General features: G+C 40.3%; 1 protein-coding gene across 3 annotated transcripts in view; it reads right to left on the reverse strand.

Moving 5' to 3' along the window:
- SDK1 (sidekick cell adhesion molecule 1) overlaps window positions 1-21,726 on the reverse strand; it is a 539,173-nt gene that overhangs the window by 145,216 nt on the left and 372,231 nt on the right. For all 3 annotated transcript variants that reach the window (XM_068566067.1, XM_068566068.1, XM_068566066.1), the window contains exons 17-18: window positions 4,577-4,692; window positions 2,565-2,757 (exon numbers count right to left, since the gene is read on the reverse strand). In XM_068566067.1, the coding sequence (XP_068422168.1) occupies window positions 2,565-2,757; window positions 4,577-4,692 (309 nt within the window). The remainder of the gene's footprint in view (window positions 1-2,564; window positions 2,758-4,576; window positions 4,693-21,726) is intronic.

A 21,726-nucleotide genomic window follows, 5' to 3' on the forward strand; every position in this document is an offset into this window, starting at 1 on the left:
GAATTAATACCAATTTTACACAACCTCTTCCAGAAAACAGAAGAGTACGAACTTATTTTATGAGGCCAGTATTATGCTGATACCAAAACCAGACAAAGACGATAAATACAGTAAAGTAAAATTTCAGACCAATATCTCTCATGAACTTAGATGTAGAACATCTTCCATAAGGTATTAGCAAACTGAATCCCACAACATGAACAATAATTATATACCATGACCAAGTGGGATTTATTCCAAGCATGCAAGCTTTGTTCAACATTTGAAAATCAATCCACTTTATCAATTAACAAACTAAACAGAAAAATGATACGGTCATATCAATTGATGCTGTAAAAGCAATTGAAAAAATTCAACATTTATTCATGACAAAAACTCTCAGCAAGTTAATATCAGAGGGAAATTACCTAAACTTGATAAAGAACAGCTATAAGAAATATCATACTTAACAGTGGAAGACCAAATGTTTTCTCTCTAAGATCAAGAACAAGGCAAGAATGTCTGCTCTCACCACCCTTATTCAACATAGTACTAGAAATTCTAGCCATTGCAACATGGCAAGAAAAAGAAATAAAGGACATATAGATTAGAAAGGAAGAAAGGGTAGGACATGGATATGCCTATAAAAGAAGAATCTTTGTGGTATTGGAACCATGCAGTATCTTGATTGTGATGGTAGATACACAAATCTATACATGTGATAAGTTGCATAGAACTAAACACACATACACGCATGCATGCGCATGCGTGCACGCGCACACACGCACACACGAGAACAAATAAAACTGCAGAGATCTAAATTGGACTGATGGGTTGCATCAATGTAAATATCCTGGCTGTGATGTACTATACTTTTGCAAGTGTTACCATTGAGGGAAACTGGGCAAAGTGTACATGGGATCTTAGTATTATTTCTTACAAGTTCATGTGAATCTATAACTATCTCAATAAAATTTCAGTTAAACAAAAAGCAGGTAGCAGATCAAAGTCAGAGTATGGGAAGAACATCAGGGATCAGTTAATAGTGGCAGAGTTACTTTTTATCTTTTTAATGGAAGGAATATCAGTGGTCTCAGAGGGTCAAGAAATCCATTTCTATTCTTCCTGTGTCACTACTTTGACACAGACCTTGAGTCAATTCAAAGCAGTTACAGCAGAGTAGTGGAGTGAAAGCCAGGTGGCTATGGGTTATGGGGAGCGGGAGAGGTTAGGAGTCAGAGTAATCATTTATACTGAGAGCTGGGTGACTCAGTGGGCAGCACGGTCAGGGAGTTGGCACTTCTGGGTGAGGGAGACCTGAGCATATTTGTGGGCTGAGGAAAGGTCAGAGTCTTCATCCTCTGAGAGAGGAGGGAAGAGGACCAAGAGTGAGAACATAGGGAAACTCAGACGGAAGGGGGAAAGCGAGGAAGCTCATCCTGCACGGCCTTGACCTCTGTAAATGTCATCTGCTGGGAGGACAGTGAAGCTGGGTCTCAGGGGGCAGGGCAGAGCGGAGCAGTGGATGACAGCACCGAGCAGAGATAAGTACAGAAGGTCGGACCACAGCCAGAGCCCAGCTGAGATGGGAGAGGAGGAAGCTGGAGGAGAGACAAGTGGCAGCCCTTTTCAGCTTATTTAAGTTTTAATTCTCCTTATAAAAGAGTACATACTCATTGTCGCAAAGAGAATATGCAGAGAAATAAGAAGAAAATAGTAAAAGATACCCATAATCATGTCACATGGAGATAACAACTGTCGGAATTGTGATATATTTCCTTCAAGGTCTTTTCTCAGCTAATATGGTCTTATACAAGTGTATTTGTATCAAATTTGTAACTCATATAGTTTTGTATACTGTTTTTTTTTCCCACGTAACATTAGATCAAGACCGTTTCCTTGCAAAACTTTTTTTTAGTAACTATGAAATATTTAGTATATTGTCATTCCATAGTTTTTCAATTATCTCCCTTTGGAACATTTGAATGTTTTTCATTTTTTTTCCAATTACTAATAATTGTAATTAACCTCATTGCATATAAATCTTTGTGCACATCTGTGATCATTTTCTCAGAAAATGTTTTCCAGAAGCACCAGCTGGCCTAGGAGCAGAGAAGCAGCTGATCTGAATTGACCAGCTGGAGACAATGGAAAGTCCAGGGTCTTAGAGAGGCGCAGGTGAGATTCCCCTGGGGAAGGTCAGGGAAGACATGGGCTGGGAGGCTTTAAGGGAGATTCAAGAAGAAGGTAAGGGGATTGGAAGTTGAAATCTGAGTGAAGAGAAGTCTAGCAAGACAAGACCAAAGGCTGACTGTACAGCTGGGACTGGACTGTCTCTCTTGTCCTCACAGCTCCTTCCTCTAACCAGGTTTCCTTCCATACTCCACAGACCACCTCTGCCAAACATTATTACTAATTTCAATGACTTATCTCTCCAGGGTGAGCAGACTGTGAACACACTGAGAACATGGAGTTTCCTAGTGACCCACCTTTGCTCTTGCCCTGTGCTGGATATGACAGTGGCCCAAACCTCTTTGACAATTGACTAAAGGCTATTGATAAGACACCTGGAAAGGAGTACTCACTGTCTTCATGTGTCCGTATGAGCTGAGGCGTGCTTGGAGGCCCGTCCCCCGGCGTGGTGAAACACAGAACTGATGTGAAGTAAGCAGTAAACTTCTTCAAGTTCGTTATGTACCCATGGTGGACTCCATGGAAATCTGGAGCAATGGTGACGACAGTGACGGCCTCGGGGACATCGGCTGGCCACGCCAGAAGCTGGGATGGAACAGGGTGAAAAAGAGATTCTTTTAATTGCACGTCTTCACCCTCAAGTCTGCACCAGAATTTTATTTCACAATTAAAATGTCTTCAAAGAAAGCAAAGTTGTAATTAAGAAGCCCCATACATCCTACATCTTATAATCTCACTGAAAAATATTGAGTTTAAAAGATATCTCATAGATTATTGAGTACAAATATGTATATTTATATATCTATTTTATACATGTGTATATAAATAAAATATCTACTCTAACTCATGTTGGGAAAATGGACCTCCTCAAACCTTCACCTTCTGTTCACTTAAACATGTTACAGAACATATTTATTTTTCAACATTTAGAAATAATTATGACATTACTGTTATTCAACTGCATCAGTACAATCGAACATCAATACAAATATTTTTCTAGTTAGGCACCTATGCTGATTCAAAAAGAAGCCCCTGGTTCAATGGGAACAATGTTAATTATTTATAATTTATATGACACCAGTTTTCTAAAAAGGATTTTAGGAGACTGATTATAATATTAAAGAAATATAGTATATATACACATTCCAAGGGAAGTTGTTTTAATGTTTTGGCAACATTATGTATGAGTGTGACTTTTAATTCCTCTGACACCAAACATTTCTAGGGTTAATTAGGTCTGAAAATTGACACTCTGCATGACAAGGAGCATATTTATATCGATTAGGCTGACAACCAAGCCATCGAATGAACACCCCAGTCTTGCCAATAAGACCTGACGGGAGAGTCAAGAAGGCAGAATCAACTTCGTTGATCAATATGATTTCCTTTCTAAGAAGCTTCTGACTGTAGATACCTCTGGGGGGAAAAAAAAAGGCAGGACAAATTTCTAGCTATGTCTGCCCTTCTAGAGAAAAACAAGTGTTTTAGTAAGTTGAATCCAAATGGAAAAAAAAATTAACTGTGTGTCTGAGGAAATAACACTCTGTGAATCTGAAATGACCAAGTTTTCAAGCAAACTCTCTATAAAGATATTCCCTGAGTTCACCTGCTGTCACAGAAGATTAGCGAACATACTGCAGGTAACATTCATGTGGTCTCCCAGTCCAGCCAGGAGATGCTGATCTAAAAGGAAAGGTAACCTGTACTTGGAAACTGCATCCAGGTACATCTCTGAAGGTAACATATTCTGGTACTCAGACAAAGGGCAGATAGGAGTCTGTCCTTGTCTCTAATTCAGTCCGGATAGGTGCCCCGAGTCAGCTGGTCCCAGTTCTACAAACAGAACTTTCCCTAAAGTAGCGAGAGGGGGCCTACTTATCCTTACTTGGTAGAAACATCACTCAGTTGCACCCAGTGTGCTTTGAGAGGACGCCCTTCCAGGAAGAAGTGGTTTGTACACGTGCTGATTCCAATCAACAGGGGTAAGTCTCCCACTGGTCATTTTAAAATGGACGGCTTTTCTCATAACATTGCTCAGTTCTATATGAACCATCCTCTTTTTTCTTTCTTTTTGGTTTTTGGCCACACTGCGCGGCTTGCGGGATCTTAGTTCCCCCACCAGGGACTGAACCTGCACCCTCGGCAGTGAAAGTGCAGAGTCCTAACCACTGCACCGCCAGGGAATTCCCGTGCACCATCCTCTTGATAACCGATAATTTGAGTGTCTGAAGCAGTATAGCTGATGAAAAGACCTTGGATACAAGGTGACCCCAGCAGGTCGACACGCTCTGTAACCGGCTGCCGTGGGTTCCTGATGAAATGAGGGGCGGGCAGCCCCCTCACTCATCACAAGACCGTGACACACCACGACAGCCGCCCGGAGGCTGTGGCCCAAGGCGCCTACCTTGTAGCCCTGGTTGATGCCATTGATGAACTGCTGGGGTGGAGGGTTCCACAGGAGCTGGATGGTCGTGGAGTTCACGGCTTCCGCCTGCACGTTCTGCGGGGGCGAGGTCGGCACTGCTCCAGGGCAGCCGAGGGAGACAGCGGGACACGCGGCCGGAGGCGCGGGGCAGGGGGAGGAGAAGAGACTCTTAGCTGCTGCTCACGATTCACCGATTCACCGGCGATCGCAGCACTGAGAACGGGGAGGGTGATGGACGTTTGGGGAAGCTAATCGTGACGTTACAAAGAAGAAGAACTGGGTGACTTCTCATTTTCTGCTGGGGAATTCTTTAGGGCACGCGCAGAAAAGTGGGCCGGATCACCTTAGCCCCATGGGCGAGCCTTTCCTAGGGATCCCAGGATGGATAGCAAACAAAAGCTTTCTCTGATTTTTTTTTCAGTTACCCGATATTTGAGATCAAGGCAAGGTTTCATCCAGAAATCTGCCTTCCCTGTTATATATCACAGTGTTTCAAGCCCAATTATCCTTCACATGAAAAAAAGAATCCCTTTTCATAGGTATTGTTATTTATTCATTTGTAGGCTAAATTTCTCTTTGTCTGCCATAGAAATTACCATTTAAAAAATTTCCACTTTCCACTTCTTTTATTGAACAGCTACTGAACCCAATTATATACCTGCCCAGTGGCCTGTCTTCAAGGAAGTCATATTCTAGGGGAGGCACTCATAGAATTGAAATAGGCAAGTGACTCTAGAAAACACACAGGGCAGAGCCTCTGCCCTAGGAAAGCATGGAAGGCCTCACATCAGAAGACACTTGCACTAGGTCTGGGATAGAACTTTGAGGAGGGAAAGGCCTTGAGAAAGGCATTCGCACCTGAGAAAATGGAGTGGGCAAAGGCGTGGTATTATGAAAAACCTGGTGAACGGTGAGAAAACAGCATGGCTGGACGTGGGGTCCAGGGGGTGAGAGGGGCGGAGGAAGTGGACAGGTCACTGTGGGGATGGCCTCACATGCCAAACACAGTGGGCAACAGTGTATACGGTAGGCAGTGGGGAATCAAAAGCCTTGGAAAACAGCAGTGACGTGACATGGGCAGCTTTTTAGGACGATAACCTCAGTGGCCTCTGGAGAGGGCACTAGTCCACTGGCTGTGCCGTACAACGTTTTGCAGGATGCAAAGGAAGGTCCTGGTTCTTTAGGAGCTTGTTCCAAAAGAAAGACACTGAATCCCAAAGGATCCTTTGGCTTAAGGTACAGAAACAAAGACAAGAGTCTCTTAGCACAAAACACGTGAGGACAGAGCACGGTCCTGTTAAAAATTACTACACCTTTCATTACGCTCTTCTTCAGAAGCTCATCTCATTAGGCAGAGGTGAAAAACATAGAATTCATCCAAGCCCCTTCAGTCACGCTCCAAGCCACCTGTCTTTTCCCATCTGCTCTGGCTGTGCTATCTCTGGGTCCCTCCCTCAGTAAGTCACCAAGAAGACTGTCCCACTTCTCACTCAGCACCCATCCAACATTTGTGGACTAAAAATGGCCACGGGGATTGCTTTGCCTAGGCTGTAGAAAGTTGGAAAGAACATCGCAGCCATTACGCATGAGAAAAAGCTGAACAAACGATAGAGTCCTAACTTTTCTTGAGCCCGTAAGGAAGCTGAGGTCACAGGGCAACGAAGTGTCTGAAATATAAGAAAAGATGGACCTCCCCAAGGAGTAGGAATGTGAACATGGGCTCGCTTGTGACAGAGCATGAGAGAAAGAGCAATGGACACCACACAATTGGGAAAATTCAGCTGAAATTCTTAATGAATTGTTAAAGGCTGAATGTAGGCTAGCAAGGGAGTATAGAAAGTCTGTGCTGCAGATACACAAAAAGGTACAATGCATGTAAGACACAAAAACAAGAATAACAGCCTTTCTCATCAGAAACTATGTGAGCCAGAAGGTAATGGGGTGATATCTTTAAAGTACTGATAGAAAAATCTATCACCCTGGAATTCTATATTCTGTGAAAATATCTTCTAAATATGAAAGCAAAATAAAGACATTTTCAGAAAGACAAAAACTGAGAGAATTCATTACTGGCAGACCTGCATGCACTATGACAAATGTTAAAGGAATATGATATCAGACACCAAAACTTTAGATCTATGCAAAGAATTGATGACTTCTGGAAATGGTTAAAATGAAGTAAATATAATGTGTTTTTTTCTTATTTTGGCTCACTCTCAAAAAATAGTAGCAATTTATTGTGGGCTTATAACATAGGTAAGAATGAAATGACTGACCACAATAGCACAAAAGGTGGGAAGAAGGGATTGAAAGTATACTGTTACAAGGTCCCTACATTATACACACAGTGGATTTCAAGAGACATCGTAATTAATGAATGATATATATTTTAAACGCCAGAGTAATCACTAAACAGATTTGGAAAAGAGATATAAATAAGGCAAGAGTAGGAAAAATAATGTAATTGTAAAAATATCTAATGAATCAGAAAGCAGGCAGGCAAAAGGAAGAGAAAAGGAAAAAAATAAGAGAGAGAACAAATAGAAAACAATTAACAAGATGGCAGGTTTTAATCCCATCCTATCAACAGTTACATCAAATATATAATGTAATATATTATCAATATATTTTGTTGTCTATACCAATAAAAGAGAGATTATCAGTTGGATGAAGAGCAAGACCCAACTACACGGTGTTTAAAACAACCCCACTTTGAATATGAGGACACAAATAGCTTAAAAGTAAGAGAATGGAAAAAAATACATGAAACACTAATTAAAATGAACCTGGAGTGGTTATATTAATATCAGTCAAAGTAAATACCCTACCAAGGAATAAAACCAATGATAAAGAGGGATATTATATAATGATGACGTGATCTATTCACCAAGAAGACTCAGCAATTCTAAATGTGGATGCAACAGAGCTTCAAAATACGAAAGGCAAAACTGAAAAAACTGAAAGTAAAAACTAGACAAATCTATTAGTATAGTTGGTGACTTCAACACTCCTTTATTTAAAAAAAAAAAAAAAGGTAGACAAAGAATATCAGTAAGGATCTACAAGACCAGAACCACATCATCAAGTAACTTGACCTACATAATATTTCTTTCGAAATCTACCCAGTAACAACATAATACACATTCTTTTCAAGCACACATGGAACTTAACTGAGATGGACATATTTGAAATATACATGTCATATAAAACAAACTTAAACAAGTTAAAAATAACTGAAATCACAAAAAGTATGTTTTATGACCCAACAGAATTAAACTTGAAATTAATGATAGAAAGATACGTGGAAAATCCCTAAAAACTTCAAAATTAAGGAGCACATTTCAAAATAACCCATGAGTTAAAGAGGAAATCACATGGAAAGTTAGAAAGCATTTTCAGTTTAATGAAAGTGAAAAACACAACATATCAAAATTTGGGGATGTAGAAGTGTTAGAGGGGAATTTATAGCATTTAGATGTTTATATTAGAATCTAAACTTCTACTTTAAGAATCTATGAGAGTAAATTAAACCTATGTAAAGAAACAGTAAAGAAAAAGAGCAGAAATCAACGAAATAAAAATAAACAATAATTGAGAAAATCAATGAATGCAAAAGCTGGTTCTTTTAAATATCAATAAACTCTTAGCCAGACTGATCAAGAATAGACAGAAATCACAAATTACCAACATCACCAATATCAGGAGACACCTCTATAAACCCTACTGAGAGTAAAAGAATAAAGGAACATTTTGAGTATCTTTATGCTCATTAATTCAACAACTTAGACGAAATGAACAAATTCTTTAAAAGAAACACACTTCCAATCTACTCAAGAAGAAATAGATGACCTGAATAGTCAAACAGCTATCAAATATTTGAATACAAAATTAAACCCTTCCAACAAAAAAAGCTCTAAGCACATAAGGTTCACTGGCTAATTCTACCAAGCATTTGAAGAAGAATGAAATAAAAGACATTCTAGAGCATTATCCTGACACCAAAATAAGAAACAGATGTTGAAAAAAAAAAAAAAAAAAGAAAACTACAGGCCAAATATCCCTGAGAACACAGGTACAAAAATCCTTAATAAAATATTAGAAAGTCAAATTCAGCAATATGTAAAAATCACAATTTATCCTAATCAAGTGGGGTTTATCTTATAAACATAAGGCTGGCTCAATATTTGAGTATCAATCAGGGTAATTCAACATTATCAATAGAATTTAAAAAATATCATCATCTTAATAGATTTAGAAAAAGAATTTGACAAAATTCAACCTCCAATAGTGATTAAAAAAAACCTCTCAAAGTAGGAATTCAAAGGAACTTACTAAACTTGCTAAGGGGCATCTGTAAAACACCTATAACCAACAACTTATTTAAGATGAAAAACTGAATGCTTTCCCCTAAGATCAGCAACAAAGCAAAGGTGTCTTTCTTACCATTCCTATTCTGGAAGGGCAAGCTGGTGCAGTAATCCAAGAAAAAGAAATAAAAGGCATACAGATAGAAAAGGAAAACAAAACAAAACAAAACAAAAAAACTCTCTCTATTCACGGACAATATGATCATCCACGTAGAAAATTCCTCAGTCTACCAACTATATACTCCTAGAACTGAAATTAGCAAGATTATAGGATACAAGATCAAAACACAGAATTCAATTATATTTTGAAACATGAGCAATGGACAACTGGAAATTGAAATTAAAAATTCAGTACTGGGGCTTCCCTGGTGGTGCAGTTGTTAAGAATCTGCCTGCCAATGCAGGGGACACGGGTTCGAGCCCTGGTCCGGGAAGATCCCACATGCTGCGGAGCAACTAAGCCCTAAAAACTTGCGCGTCACAACTACTGAGCCTGCGCTCTAGAGCCCGCGAGCCACAACTACTGAGCCCACGTGCTGCAACTACTGAAGCCCGCGTGCCTAGAGCCCATGCTCTGCAACAAGAGAAGCCACCACAATGAAAAGCCCGCACAACACAACGAAGAGTAGCCCCTGTTCGCCGCAGCTAGAGAAAGCCCACGAGCAGCAACGAAGACCCAACGCAGCCAAAAATAAATAAATAAAATAAAATAAAATAAAATAAAATAAATTCAGTACCATTTATATGGCAGTTAAAACATGAAATAGATATAAATTTAACAAACTGTATGCAAGATCTGTATGCTGAAAACTGATGAAAGAAATCAAAGTCCCAAGTAAATGAAGAGTTGTATATTAATGGATTGGAAGACAACATAACAAAGATGTCAATTCTCCCCCAATTGATCTACAGGTTGAATGTAATCCCAATCAAAATTGCAGCTAGCATTTTTTAGAAATTGAAAAGTTGACTTTAAAATTTATATGGAAAAACAAAGAAATTAGAATAGCAAAATCAATTTCAAAAAAGAAGAACAAAATTGGACAACCTTTACTACATGATATCAAAACTAACTATAAATCTATAGTAATTAAAACAAAGTGTTACTGGTGAAAGGAGGAACACATCGATCAATAAAACAGAGTTCAGAAATTATTCACATACATATCAGTTGGTTTTTAACAAAAGCACAAAGGCCAACTGTGGAAAAAGATAGTTTTTTCAACAAATGGTGCTGGAACAAACTGGACATTCATATGCCAAAAAAACCCACAAAACCCAATCTGGATCCATACCTTACACCGTATATGAGAACTAACTCAAAATGGACATGGGTCACATGCTTAAATGTAAATCTATAATTATAAAACTTCCAGGAAAAAATAGTTGTGATGTTGGGTTAGGCAAAGATTTCTGGATATGACAGCAAGGGTACAACCCACGAAAGAAGAAAACTGATAAATCTGACTTCATCAAAATAGTAAACTTCTGATCTATGAAAGACACCTGTTGAGAAAATGAAAGGAGAGGTCTCAGATTGGGAGAAAATACTCGTAAGACACATATCCAATAAAGGACTTTTATTCAGAATATACACAAAAAACTTTCAAAACTCAATAATAAGAAAACCAAAAACTCAAAAAATTGTCAAAAATAATTAAATAGTTACTTCAACAAAGAAAATATAACGATAGAAATAAGCACATGAAAAGGCCCTCAATCGACATCACCGGCCACCCGGGAAATTAATTCGTGATGTGATACCACTATATACCAACTAGAAGAGTTAAAATAAAACAATGACCAGATTTTAGTGAAGATGCAAAGCAACTGAAACTCTCATACTTTTAATGGGAATGCAGAATGGTAATAGTTACTTGGAGAACAGTTTGGTAGTTTCTTACGGAGTTAAACATGCTCTAGCCATACAATCCAGCAATCCTGCTCCTAAGTATTTATGCAACAGAAGTGAAAACTTAAGTTCACGTAAAAATCCGTATGCCATGTTTATAGCAGTTTTAGTAATAACCACCCTAAACTGGAAACATCCCAAAGCCCTTCAGCTGGTGGAGAGGAAAACGAACTATGGTCCGTCCACGGGATGGAACACTGCTCAGCAGTGAGCGGGAAGGAACGTCTCACTCTCACCAACAACGTAGGTGGGCCTCGGATGCATTACACTAGGAAAAGGGGCCCGACTCAAAAGGCTACATGCCGGGTTTTCCCATGTTTATGATATTCTGTAAAAGGAAAAGCTAAAGGAGAGAAAACACGCATGGCTGCCAAGGGCTAAGGGTAGGGGCAGAGCTCTACCCTCGAGGTAGAATTTTACTGTATGTCAGTTATACCGCAATAAATCTGACTTTAAAAATGCTGCAGATTCTTTGATGCTTTTTCTCATCTAGAGGTGGTGTCTGTGTTTGGACCCCCTGAATGCAGGCTCTGTGACTATTTTGACCGAGAGAATACAACCCAGGCCTTAATGAACTAGAAGCTTCTACTCCTTATCTCTAGAACTGTCCTTTCTGGGAGCCCCGAGAGGCCATGGCAGGAGTCTGGCGACCCTGCAGCCACCACGCTGGAGAGGCTGTGTGCAGGGGCCCAGGTGGACAGTCCCAGGGTGCCCGGCCTCACAGCCTTCCCTGCTAAGGCACCAACACGTGAGTGAACCCATCTCCCCTCCCCCGACACCCAACTGCCAGCCCAGCCCATCTGCCAACTGACCGGGCACAAGGCACTGCCCCTCCGGGCTCAAATTCCCAGCCCACCCAACCATGAGATATGATGCAACGGCGCTGCCTTCAGCCTCTAAGTTTATTCAACAGCAATGGATAACCGGGACAATCTCCCCCCGGAAGAAAGAAGGAAAAGAGGAGGGAAAGGGGAGGAAGGAGAAAAAGAGGGAAAGGGAAGGGGAAGGAAAAATATCAAGAGCCGCTGGGAAAGGACTGAAAAGAGCCGTAACTTTTCCTCTTAGAACCCACGCTCTCATTCTTTGCAGGCTTAGTTCTGGGATTTCATTTCCAATCACTGACTCTGAAATTCCATACAACTTTCCAGTCAAATGTTGTTATATTCTCTAAACTAAGACCATACGGATCAAACACTTTAATAAAATGGCATTTTGCGTAAACTAAATGAGCAATCATCTCCTGCTGTTCTTGGCTTTGCTTTGCTTTGGTGTCACGTATCAGCCATGCTGAGAGGCACTCACTGGCCTGGTTCTTCTGGCCCTTCACCCTAAAGTCAGTGCCCCTCACCCCACCCCAGGACCCAGGACCCAGGCCTCCAGCCCTCCAGCCCTGGCTGACCCGGTTAAGAAGGCAATTCCCCCGTCCTTCTCATTACCCAAGATGGCACACAACCATAAGACTCGAGAACCACTCTGCCTGTGCCATCCTCGCATCAAATCTCCCAGGGTCCGGCCCTTTTGCACACACTCTCCACCCCAAAGTCACAGGATAGAGGTTCTGAAGCCTCAGATTCCTTTCTCTTACCCATCCTGGGTTTTACTCCAAAAATCGCCAATTTTTCTCAGCCCTCTTCTCTCTCAGATCCTTCAGCTTCTCTTTTTCCTAATTATTGTCATCAAAAGTGACTCACAGATTTGCGGACAACGGGATTAAAAATTCCCTCAAGTGAGAAGAAGACCTACAGCCCATAAATCCTTCTTGACAGTGCTTCAAACAAACGCGTCACTACGGCTGAAAGGTCTTAATTAGCGACGGTTACGTAACCCTGCCCTTCTGGGAAAGGCCGGGCTTAGGCTCTGAGCTGCCACCGGTCTGCAGAAAGGTGGAGGCCCATGTGTCCAGAGCTGGGTTCCGTCTTCACCAGGATCCCAGCTGGAAGCTGTGGCCTCCTGCTGCTGGGAGTAAGGCCTCCAGGGACATTTTCTCCCCAGATAATTAGCATTTGAAGTGCCATTCTTTCCAAGCCTCTAACTGCAGGCCTTGAAGAGGCCTGGTAAAGTGACAGGTGTTATGCTTTTCTGTGATTTTCATTGCTCAAAAAAAAAATCCATTTTCACCAGATAATTCCCCCAGCACAGATCCCAGTATGTCCTCGGTCTTAAGTTGGATACAGCGTTAGCTCACTGGATACTGTCTCAATTCTCACAGCCGAGGACAAGGAGCTCTGTGGTGAAGCACCCAGCACTTGAGGACACCTAACGACCAGGTAATGTGAAAGGAAAACCACAGGAGTGGTTTCAGATACAGGAGTCTTTTTCCTTTTGGAAAACCGTTTGCAACCTAAAAGAAGGGCCATTTCTGGGAGCTGAGAATGGATTTCTTGGAGAGTGGCGAGTAGGGGGCACTGCAGGGTAGAGTGGTCCCGTCAGGGTGCCGCCCACGGGGTGCACCTGGGCCGGGAGATACTGATGTCTGTCAACTTTTCATACTAGTAAACTATTGTTTACAGCCACTCAAAAGTTTACAACTGTTGAAATTACATTTTTAAACCATACGTGTGCATTACATACATTGCTAAGCGAAAAAAGGCAATCCGAAAAGGCTACATACCTTAAGAGTCCAACTATATGACATTCTGAGAAAGGCAAAACTGAAGACAGAAAAGGATCAGTGGTTGTCAGGGGTGGGGAGGGAGGGATGAATAGATGGAACACAGGGGATTTCTAGGGCGAGGAAACGATTCTGTGTGATACTGTAATGGTGGACACATGTCATTCTACATTTGTCCAAGCCCATAGAATGTCCAACACCAAGAGTAAATCCTGAAGCAAACTGTGGATTCTGGGTGATAAACAGGCGTCAGAATAGGTTCATCAACGATAACAGAGTTACCATCTAGAGAGGAATGCTGACAGTGAGGGACGCTGCGGGAAGGGCAGGGGGAGATGGGAAATCCTGCACTGCTGTTCAAATTGGCTGTGAACCTAAAATTCCTCTAAAGTCTATTTGAAAAGTGAAACTATACATAGACTTGTTCTGTAAACCTCCTGAATCCGTCACTATTTTGCACTTCCTCCAATATATAGTATCTGCGGCCAGGGGGGCTGGGAGTGGCTAAGCCACGCCTTCCCTGATGCCCACTGGTCCAGCTTGTCAAGCTGAGCTTTACTTTAGCTGCAAGTTGCTTCTCATCAGTGAATCGTTGTTGTTGTTGTTCAGTGTGTGTGGGTATTTTTTTCAATTAATTTGGTTAGTATTTTCCCCTAGTCATATATACAGGGCATGTGTGATAATGCTTACGATTATTTTCTGGTATTAAGTGTTCCCCGATAACACATGAATGATTTAAAATCTGTTCTTCTCCCTCATTCCCTTCCTTTCATCTTGGATAGTGATGTAAACTCAGCAAGATCTGATTCTTGATGAAATTTCAAAATGAATCATTTTTTAGAAATTTAAAAACATGTTTAAAAATAACAACCTACAGAAGACATAGAAAATGGACTCGAGGACATGGGGTGGGAGGGTGAAGTGACAGTAGCATCGACATACATACACTACTGAACGTAAAACAGTTAGCTGGTGGGAAGCAGCCGCATAGCACAGGGAGATCGGCTTGGTGCTTTGCGATGACCTAGAGGGGTGGGATAGGGACGGTGGGAGGGAGACGCAAGAGGGAGGGGATATGGGGACATGTGTATGCATATGGCTGATTCGCTTTGTTGTGCAACAGAAACTAACGCAGTATTGTGAAGCAATTATACTCCAATAAAGATCTATTAAAAAACAAAAAAAAAAGGATTCCTTGGTGCTCAACTGTAGAATCTGAAGAAAAGAAAGCAAATATGTGAAAGTACATGGTACTGGTCTTGGCAAGGGTGGCCATCATGGCTTAGTAAGTAATGAAGCAGAGAATGAATGGGTCCATCCGAATTCCAAGCGTCTGCTTCCCACGGAAGAAGAGGAATCAGAGAAGGATGCAAGGGTATGCTTCCCAGGGGGCTTTGGAAGGCAGTGAGGGTCACTGGCCACAGAGGTGACAGCCAGTGATGGAGGAGGAAGGGCAGAGAAAGTGGTGTGGCAGGGAGGTAGGGAACTGTGTGTGTGCATATGTACACATGTGCATGTGTGTGTGTGTACATGTGTATGTGTGAGGAGACAGAGGGAAAGAGAATGATTTTTGGCAGTTGCTGATAGTGAAAAAGATCTGATAAAGAGAGAGTCTAAAGAGGATTCTAGGAAGATTTCTGTATGATATACCTTGTCAATCCCATGAGCCACTTTTTCTCACCTTTAAGATTATCCTTTAAGAACTTGGTGTCAGATACACACTACTGTATATAAAACAGATAAACAACAAGGACCTACTATATAGCACAGGGAACTATATTCTATATCTTGTAATAACCCATAATGGAAAAGGGTCTGAAAAAGATTATCTATATATGTGTATATATATGCATAACTGAATCACTTTGCTATACATCTGAAAGTAAAACAGCGTTGTAAATCAGCTATACTTCAAATTAAAAAAAAGGGGAAAAAATAACCTACTTAATTAAATCAACTCATTAGAAAGGACTACAGGGCTTTACAGCTTCAAATAATTTACTTTTTGAAATATTTTGGACAAGAGATTACACAACTTATATATGTCATGAATATTTCAGAATTTTAATCCTTTAATTAAATAAAAAAGGAATGTATCAATATTGCTTACTGCATGCATTCTTTTTGGATTTTCCAACCCAATTTATTTGAAAACTTTCTTAAGAATTTGTTCAACCAAAACTTTTTGAAAAGTTGATTTCTGAAGTTACTACATACATACATATAGTCTACTTTATTGTACTTGATATTTAAATATGTAAATATTTATTAAAATTATTTAGGTCAATATTATTAATACTATTTTATATTTATAAAGACATATTTTCGCACCTTAATGAACAACTTTTCGGTTAAAGGAACATCATCAGGGATACCAAGTCAGAATAGTAGAAACATTTTCTAATCAGGGACTATAATGAGGCTGATCTAGAATGCAGACTTGTGTGTTTCAATAATCTTCCTCTTCAGCCTAAATGTAGTATTTGATGGAGGCAAAGATACCAGGGGAATTATGCCAGCACCTTTCCCCAAAACATCACTCTTACACAAAAATATTAGAACTGGGAAAATTGTCTGCAGGTACAAAGTAAGAAGGACAAGTATTTATGAGTCTGGTTACAACTGTACCAGTCTGAGTACAAGAAGCTAGTTACAAAGTCCTGCATTTAATAGCTAAAGCCAAACTCCTCCTGCAATTGCAGAATCACTCACATTGCCAGGCTATGTAGAAACTGTCAGCAATGAGTCTGAGACCAATGAAGCACAGGAAACAGGCAAGGTACCATTTCTGAAGAACATGGTTAGAAGCTGCACGGATGACATGTCAGATGACCCGGAGACACACTCAGTTTGGAAGATTATGAAATCAGAAAAGCTTCCATTGCCGACTGACGGGTACTGATGTTAGTAACTGCACTTGATGTGTAGTAGTAGTTTGACTGCCTCAAAAGAAATGCGTACAACATTATGTTTCAAAAACATATGTGTATTAGACTGAGTGCCCTGGAAACAGACTCTGGCCATGAAGAGTTTTCTGTATAAGCTTTATGGGTGCTCCGTAGACACGCTGCCAAGGAAGAGAAGAGGCCAGGGCTGGGCAGAAGGAGAGGCTTCCAGTGATGCCTCATTGATCCCACAGGGAGTTCCAGAGCAGGGATGCCCCTTCGAGTTGTCCTAAACTGAGGCCAGGGGACTGGACTTTTCTGTGCCCACAGCAACCAGCCATTGGTCATAGACTGACCCATGGGAGGGGGTCCCCTTGGGAGGGGCATGTCCCCTTGGCAGTAGCAGTGCCCAGGAGGGCCACAGCTCTGAGCCTCGACAACCAGGTGTTGGCATTGGGGATGGGTGTGTCACCTAGAGGAACTGTTCTGGATGGGGGCACCACAGTGTACCCCATACCAGACAGGCTGCTAAGGATGAAATCGTCAAAGCTAAATGGACACTGGGAATAAACAAGATACTAGAGAACAAATTTATAAGTTCTATATACCAATGCTGACAGAAAGGTATAAAGACTTGGGTTGGAAGAATTAATATTGCTAAAGTGGCCATGCTACCCAAAGCAATTTACCAATTTAATGTGATCCTTGTCAAATTACCCATGACATTTTTCACAGAGCTAGAACAAATAATCCTGAAATTTATATGGAGCCACAAAAGACCCAGAAGTGCCAAAGCAATCCTGAGGAAAAAGAACAAAGCAGGAGGCGTAATCCTTCCAGACTTCAGACAATACTACAAAGCTACAGTAATCAAAATAGCATGGTACTGGCACAAAACCAGACATATGGATCAATGGAACAGAATAGACAGCCTAGAAATATACCTACGCACCTATGGTCTATTAATTTTCAACAAAGGAGGCAAGAATATACAATGGAGAAAAGCTGGACAGTCTCATGTAAATCAATGAAATTAGAACACTCCCTAACACCATACACAAAATTAAACTCACAATGGCTTAGAGACCTAAACATAGGACAGGACACCATAAAACTCCTAGAAGAGAACATAGGTGAAACATTTGCGCACATAAATTGTAGTAATATTTTCTTCAATTAGTCTCCCAAGTCAAAAGAAATAAAAGCAGAAATAAACAAATGGGACCTAATAAACCCATAAGTTTTTTTTTTTTTTTTTTTTGGAGCAGAGAAAGGTTTATTGCAGGGCCACGCAAGGTGCAGGGCCACGCAAGGTGCAGGGCTACGCGAGGAGATGGGTGGCTCATGCTCCAAAAAACCCCCAACTCCAAACCCATAAGCTTTTGCACAGCAAAGGAAACCATAAACAGAATGAAAGGACAACCTATGGAGAGAAAATATTCACAAATCATGCAGCCAACAAAGGCTTAATTTCCAAAACATACGAACAGCTCATGCAACTCAATACCAAAAAAACACAAACAATCCAATCAAAAAATGGGCAGAAGACCTAAATAGGCATTTCTCCAAAGAAGTCATGTAGATGGCCAACAGGCACATGAAAAGATGCTCAACATCACTAATTGTTAGAGAAATGCAAATCAAACTACAATGAGATATCACCTCAAACCATTCAGAATGGCCATGATGAAAGTCTACAAATAATCAATGCTGGAGAGGGTGTGGAGAAAAGGGAACCCTCTACACTGTTGGTGAGAATGTAAATTGGTGCAGCCACTGTGGAAAACAGTCTGGAGATTCCTTAAAAACCTAAAAATAGAATTACCATATGATCTAGCAATCTCATTCCTGGGCATATATCCTGAAAAGAAGAAAACGCTAGTTCAAAAACATACAGGAACCCTGGTGTTCACTGCAGCAGTATTCACAACAGCCAAGACAGAAGCAACCTAAGTGTCCATCGATGGATAAAGAAGATGTGGTACATATACACAACGGAATATTACTCAGCCATAAAAAAGAATGAAATAACACCACTTGCAGCAACATGGATGGACCTAGAGATTATCGTATTAAGTAAATCAGACAAAGACAAATATCATATGATATTACTCATATGTGGAATCTAAAAAAATAATACAAGTCAACTTCTTTACAAAACAGAAACAGACTCACAGACATAGAAAACAAACTTATGGTTACCAAAGGGGAAAGGTGGGGAAGAGGGATAAATTAGGAGTATGGGATTAACAGAAACACCCCACTATACATAAAATTGATAAACAACAAGGATTTATTGTATAGCACAGGGAACTATATTCAATACAGTTATCCTGTAAGTTTGTCATTTCATACTTCATACACTACAGTTGCCATCACTGGATGCCTGTTTTGCTGGCTTTTAAGCTACTTGGTCAAAAATCCTGCTTCCTTAAAACATAGAGAGTTAATGAGCATCTCAAGCTCTTTCTTTTCCTTTTTAATGATGCCTGCACTATCAGAGTATATCTAGTGAGCTTTACTTTAGCTGTAAGTTGCTTCTCATTAGTGAATCGTTGTTGTTGTTGTGTGTGGGTATTTTTTCAATTAATTTGGTTAGTATTTTCACCTATTCATATATACAGGGCATGTGTGATTACGCTTTTTGACCTATAATAGACCTATAATAGAAAAGAATCTGAAGCTGTACACCTGAAGCTATCACAATACTGTAAATCAATTATAGTTACATTAAAAAATGCAAAGGATAAAAAAAAGACTTTATGGCAAAATTCAATCTGAAAAGCCTGAGATTGAAGAAATCCATTGTTTTATTCACAGAGAAGTTCTCGTCTGTAAGGGGTAGCCTGTACACCTGAACTCTTCATTAAATGACGTTATCAGGAGGTAAATCTAACAAAGTCCAAGACACTGTAGTCCCACCTGTTTTTCGCTTTGTGAAAGAAATGGAATCAGAATACCACTCTGACAAAAGAACTTCTTTTGAGGGATTCCAGCTGGTGCTGTACATCAGTCAGTACTCATCGGCCTGCAATGGAAATGTTGATTTAATGATCTGAACTGGGTCTGTCTCTGGGTCATCTGCCATGCCAACCATTTATCTTCTAACAGTATTATTCATAAATGGAACTTTCCTATTTCCGATTTCAGTTTCAAATTGAAGTCTACAAGAGTTTTTGCAAGAGTCTGTGAACTGAACAGAGCATTATTATTATCGTTGTTGTTAGTGTTTTTAGTGAATGGGTCTCACTTTGAAGGTTTGTTGAAGGAAAAGTTACTGGTACCAAAAATGGCCATTAAGTGACATTTTCAGCACCTGAATGGACACAACAGAGAACTCCCCAGACCTTGTGACTGTATACTAACATGTATGTATAAAATGTACGGATTCAAAGCAAAACTTCAACTTCCTTACAGGGTTAAAAATTGTTCACTAGTGACATATAATCAGTTTTATAATTCTAAAGGAATCAGTGTTTGAACTCTAAAGAAAAATTATTAAGACTGGCAGCAGTTATCTGTGTAGATATACAGAAATGCCCATTATTTTTAAATACTTGATATGAAAAACATTTGATCAGATTCCAAATCCATTCACATTATCACAAAAACCGTTTGACATTACATTTGTCAAAGGAATAAAAGGAAGAACTGTTAACTTAAAGAAACACCACCCTTAAAGTATAATTTAAAGAGGCTGAATTATCTACGTTCTGGTTAATGGCAAGAAAGAAGTTTCTCTCAACTGGGGAAAATGTAATAAATAATCTTCAGGCATTTGTGACCACCTGTGCAAAGACTTTCTTGTCAATGGTTACTTTCAAATATTTGAAGAGGTTATCATGAAAAGTCTTGATGGTATCTGAATGGGACCATCTCAAGAATAAAACCAGACAGTGAGTAAGTTATGTTCACCCATCAAGGTCAAGTTTCTCACTAAAAATTTTGAGATTTTGATTGGAAAGTTTTATACAAATTCAGTATGTAATAGTTTCCCTAGCATTCGCCAAAGATGACTAATGAGGCTTTTAACATATATACTGTTATGAATCCATGGACTGAAATGTATTTGGAACACTTCAATTCATTGCAGTCATTGTTATTGCTTTTCACATTATCCCACCTTTAACGAGTGGGAGCCTCTTCAAGGTGGCACAGGAGTGTTCCTGACAAGCCCTCACTAGTGTTTGATAAGCTTCTTTACTTTTTGGAATTATATATTATTTATTGTCTGTCCCTGACTTGGAATCATCCATTTACCCAAGAAAGCCTGTTTATTTTGGGGGGTTACTGGGAAGCTCAGTGCTACTAGGTTGGTTCTTATTTCCAGGCCTTTTTACAAGAAATTCTTTTTTTCTTTGAAGATAAAATCATCGTACTGCCAATTCCAACTTAGGGCTTCAACTTTGCCAAAAATCTCAGTTCCTAACATCCACATAATCCTTATTTGCTTTATGTCACAATACTCATACAATTGCACCTTAGAAAACCAAACCCAGCACTACCATTACCAACATGACTGCTGCAAACAGCTTTTGACCTTTTTCTTTTTCCTCCAGCTTTTGATTTTGGTTTTGTGCTAGGGATTGTCAATCACATTATCATGTTTTAAAGTTACTTGAAATAGTTACTTTCCATTTGGCTAAGTCACCAATTCAAAATACCGCTATGATCATTTGTTTCATTTTGCCTTCAGTTTTTCAGAATTTCTTTTATAAATGTTTTAAAATAATTTAGTAACATCTTACGGAAAAAATCTGAATGAACTTTTTGGCCAACCCAATATTTACATGGTTTCAAAGTCAATGAGAAGCCTAATTTCTATTTCTGTACCCTCCTTTTCCTGTAGGTACACTTCCAGCACCGTGAGGTCCTGGGGTTCACTCACCTGTCCTTGCGGGAGCCCACCTGCCACTCCTCCTACAGGCAGCCATTCAGCTGCTGCCCGCACAGCTTCGTAGATGCCTTCCCTGCTCTTCAGTCAACTTGCGCCCTGGCCGTACGCTGTAAAGGGACCTTCCTTACACGGAACTAAAACCCTTCCTTCCACAATTGCTGCCTATTGCTGCCTGTCTGTCTCCTTGCCCACAGAGCTGTTAGACTATATGAAAATCACAAAAATATCCAGCTGGGCTTTGCTCCCATGGGCCAAGTAAACACCCCGCTTCTCTCCCGCTTCCCACACGACCTGATTGACAGAGCACTGCCCACGCTGGTCATCCCCCTCTGCAGAGGCCCCGATTTCTCACCATCCCTCAGGGTGGCATCCAGCCCAAACAGGATTCTGTGGCATTATGATCTGCCTTGATTTGGAAGTGTGTCATCTACAAGATTAAGGTCAACACTCTCCCTGG

This window comes from Eschrichtius robustus, chromosome 16 (assembly GCF_028021215.1).
Source record: "Eschrichtius robustus isolate mEscRob2 chromosome 16, mEscRob2.pri, whole genome shotgun sequence".
Lineage (NCBI taxonomy): Eukaryota > Metazoa > Chordata > Mammalia > Artiodactyla > Eschrichtiidae > Eschrichtius > Eschrichtius robustus.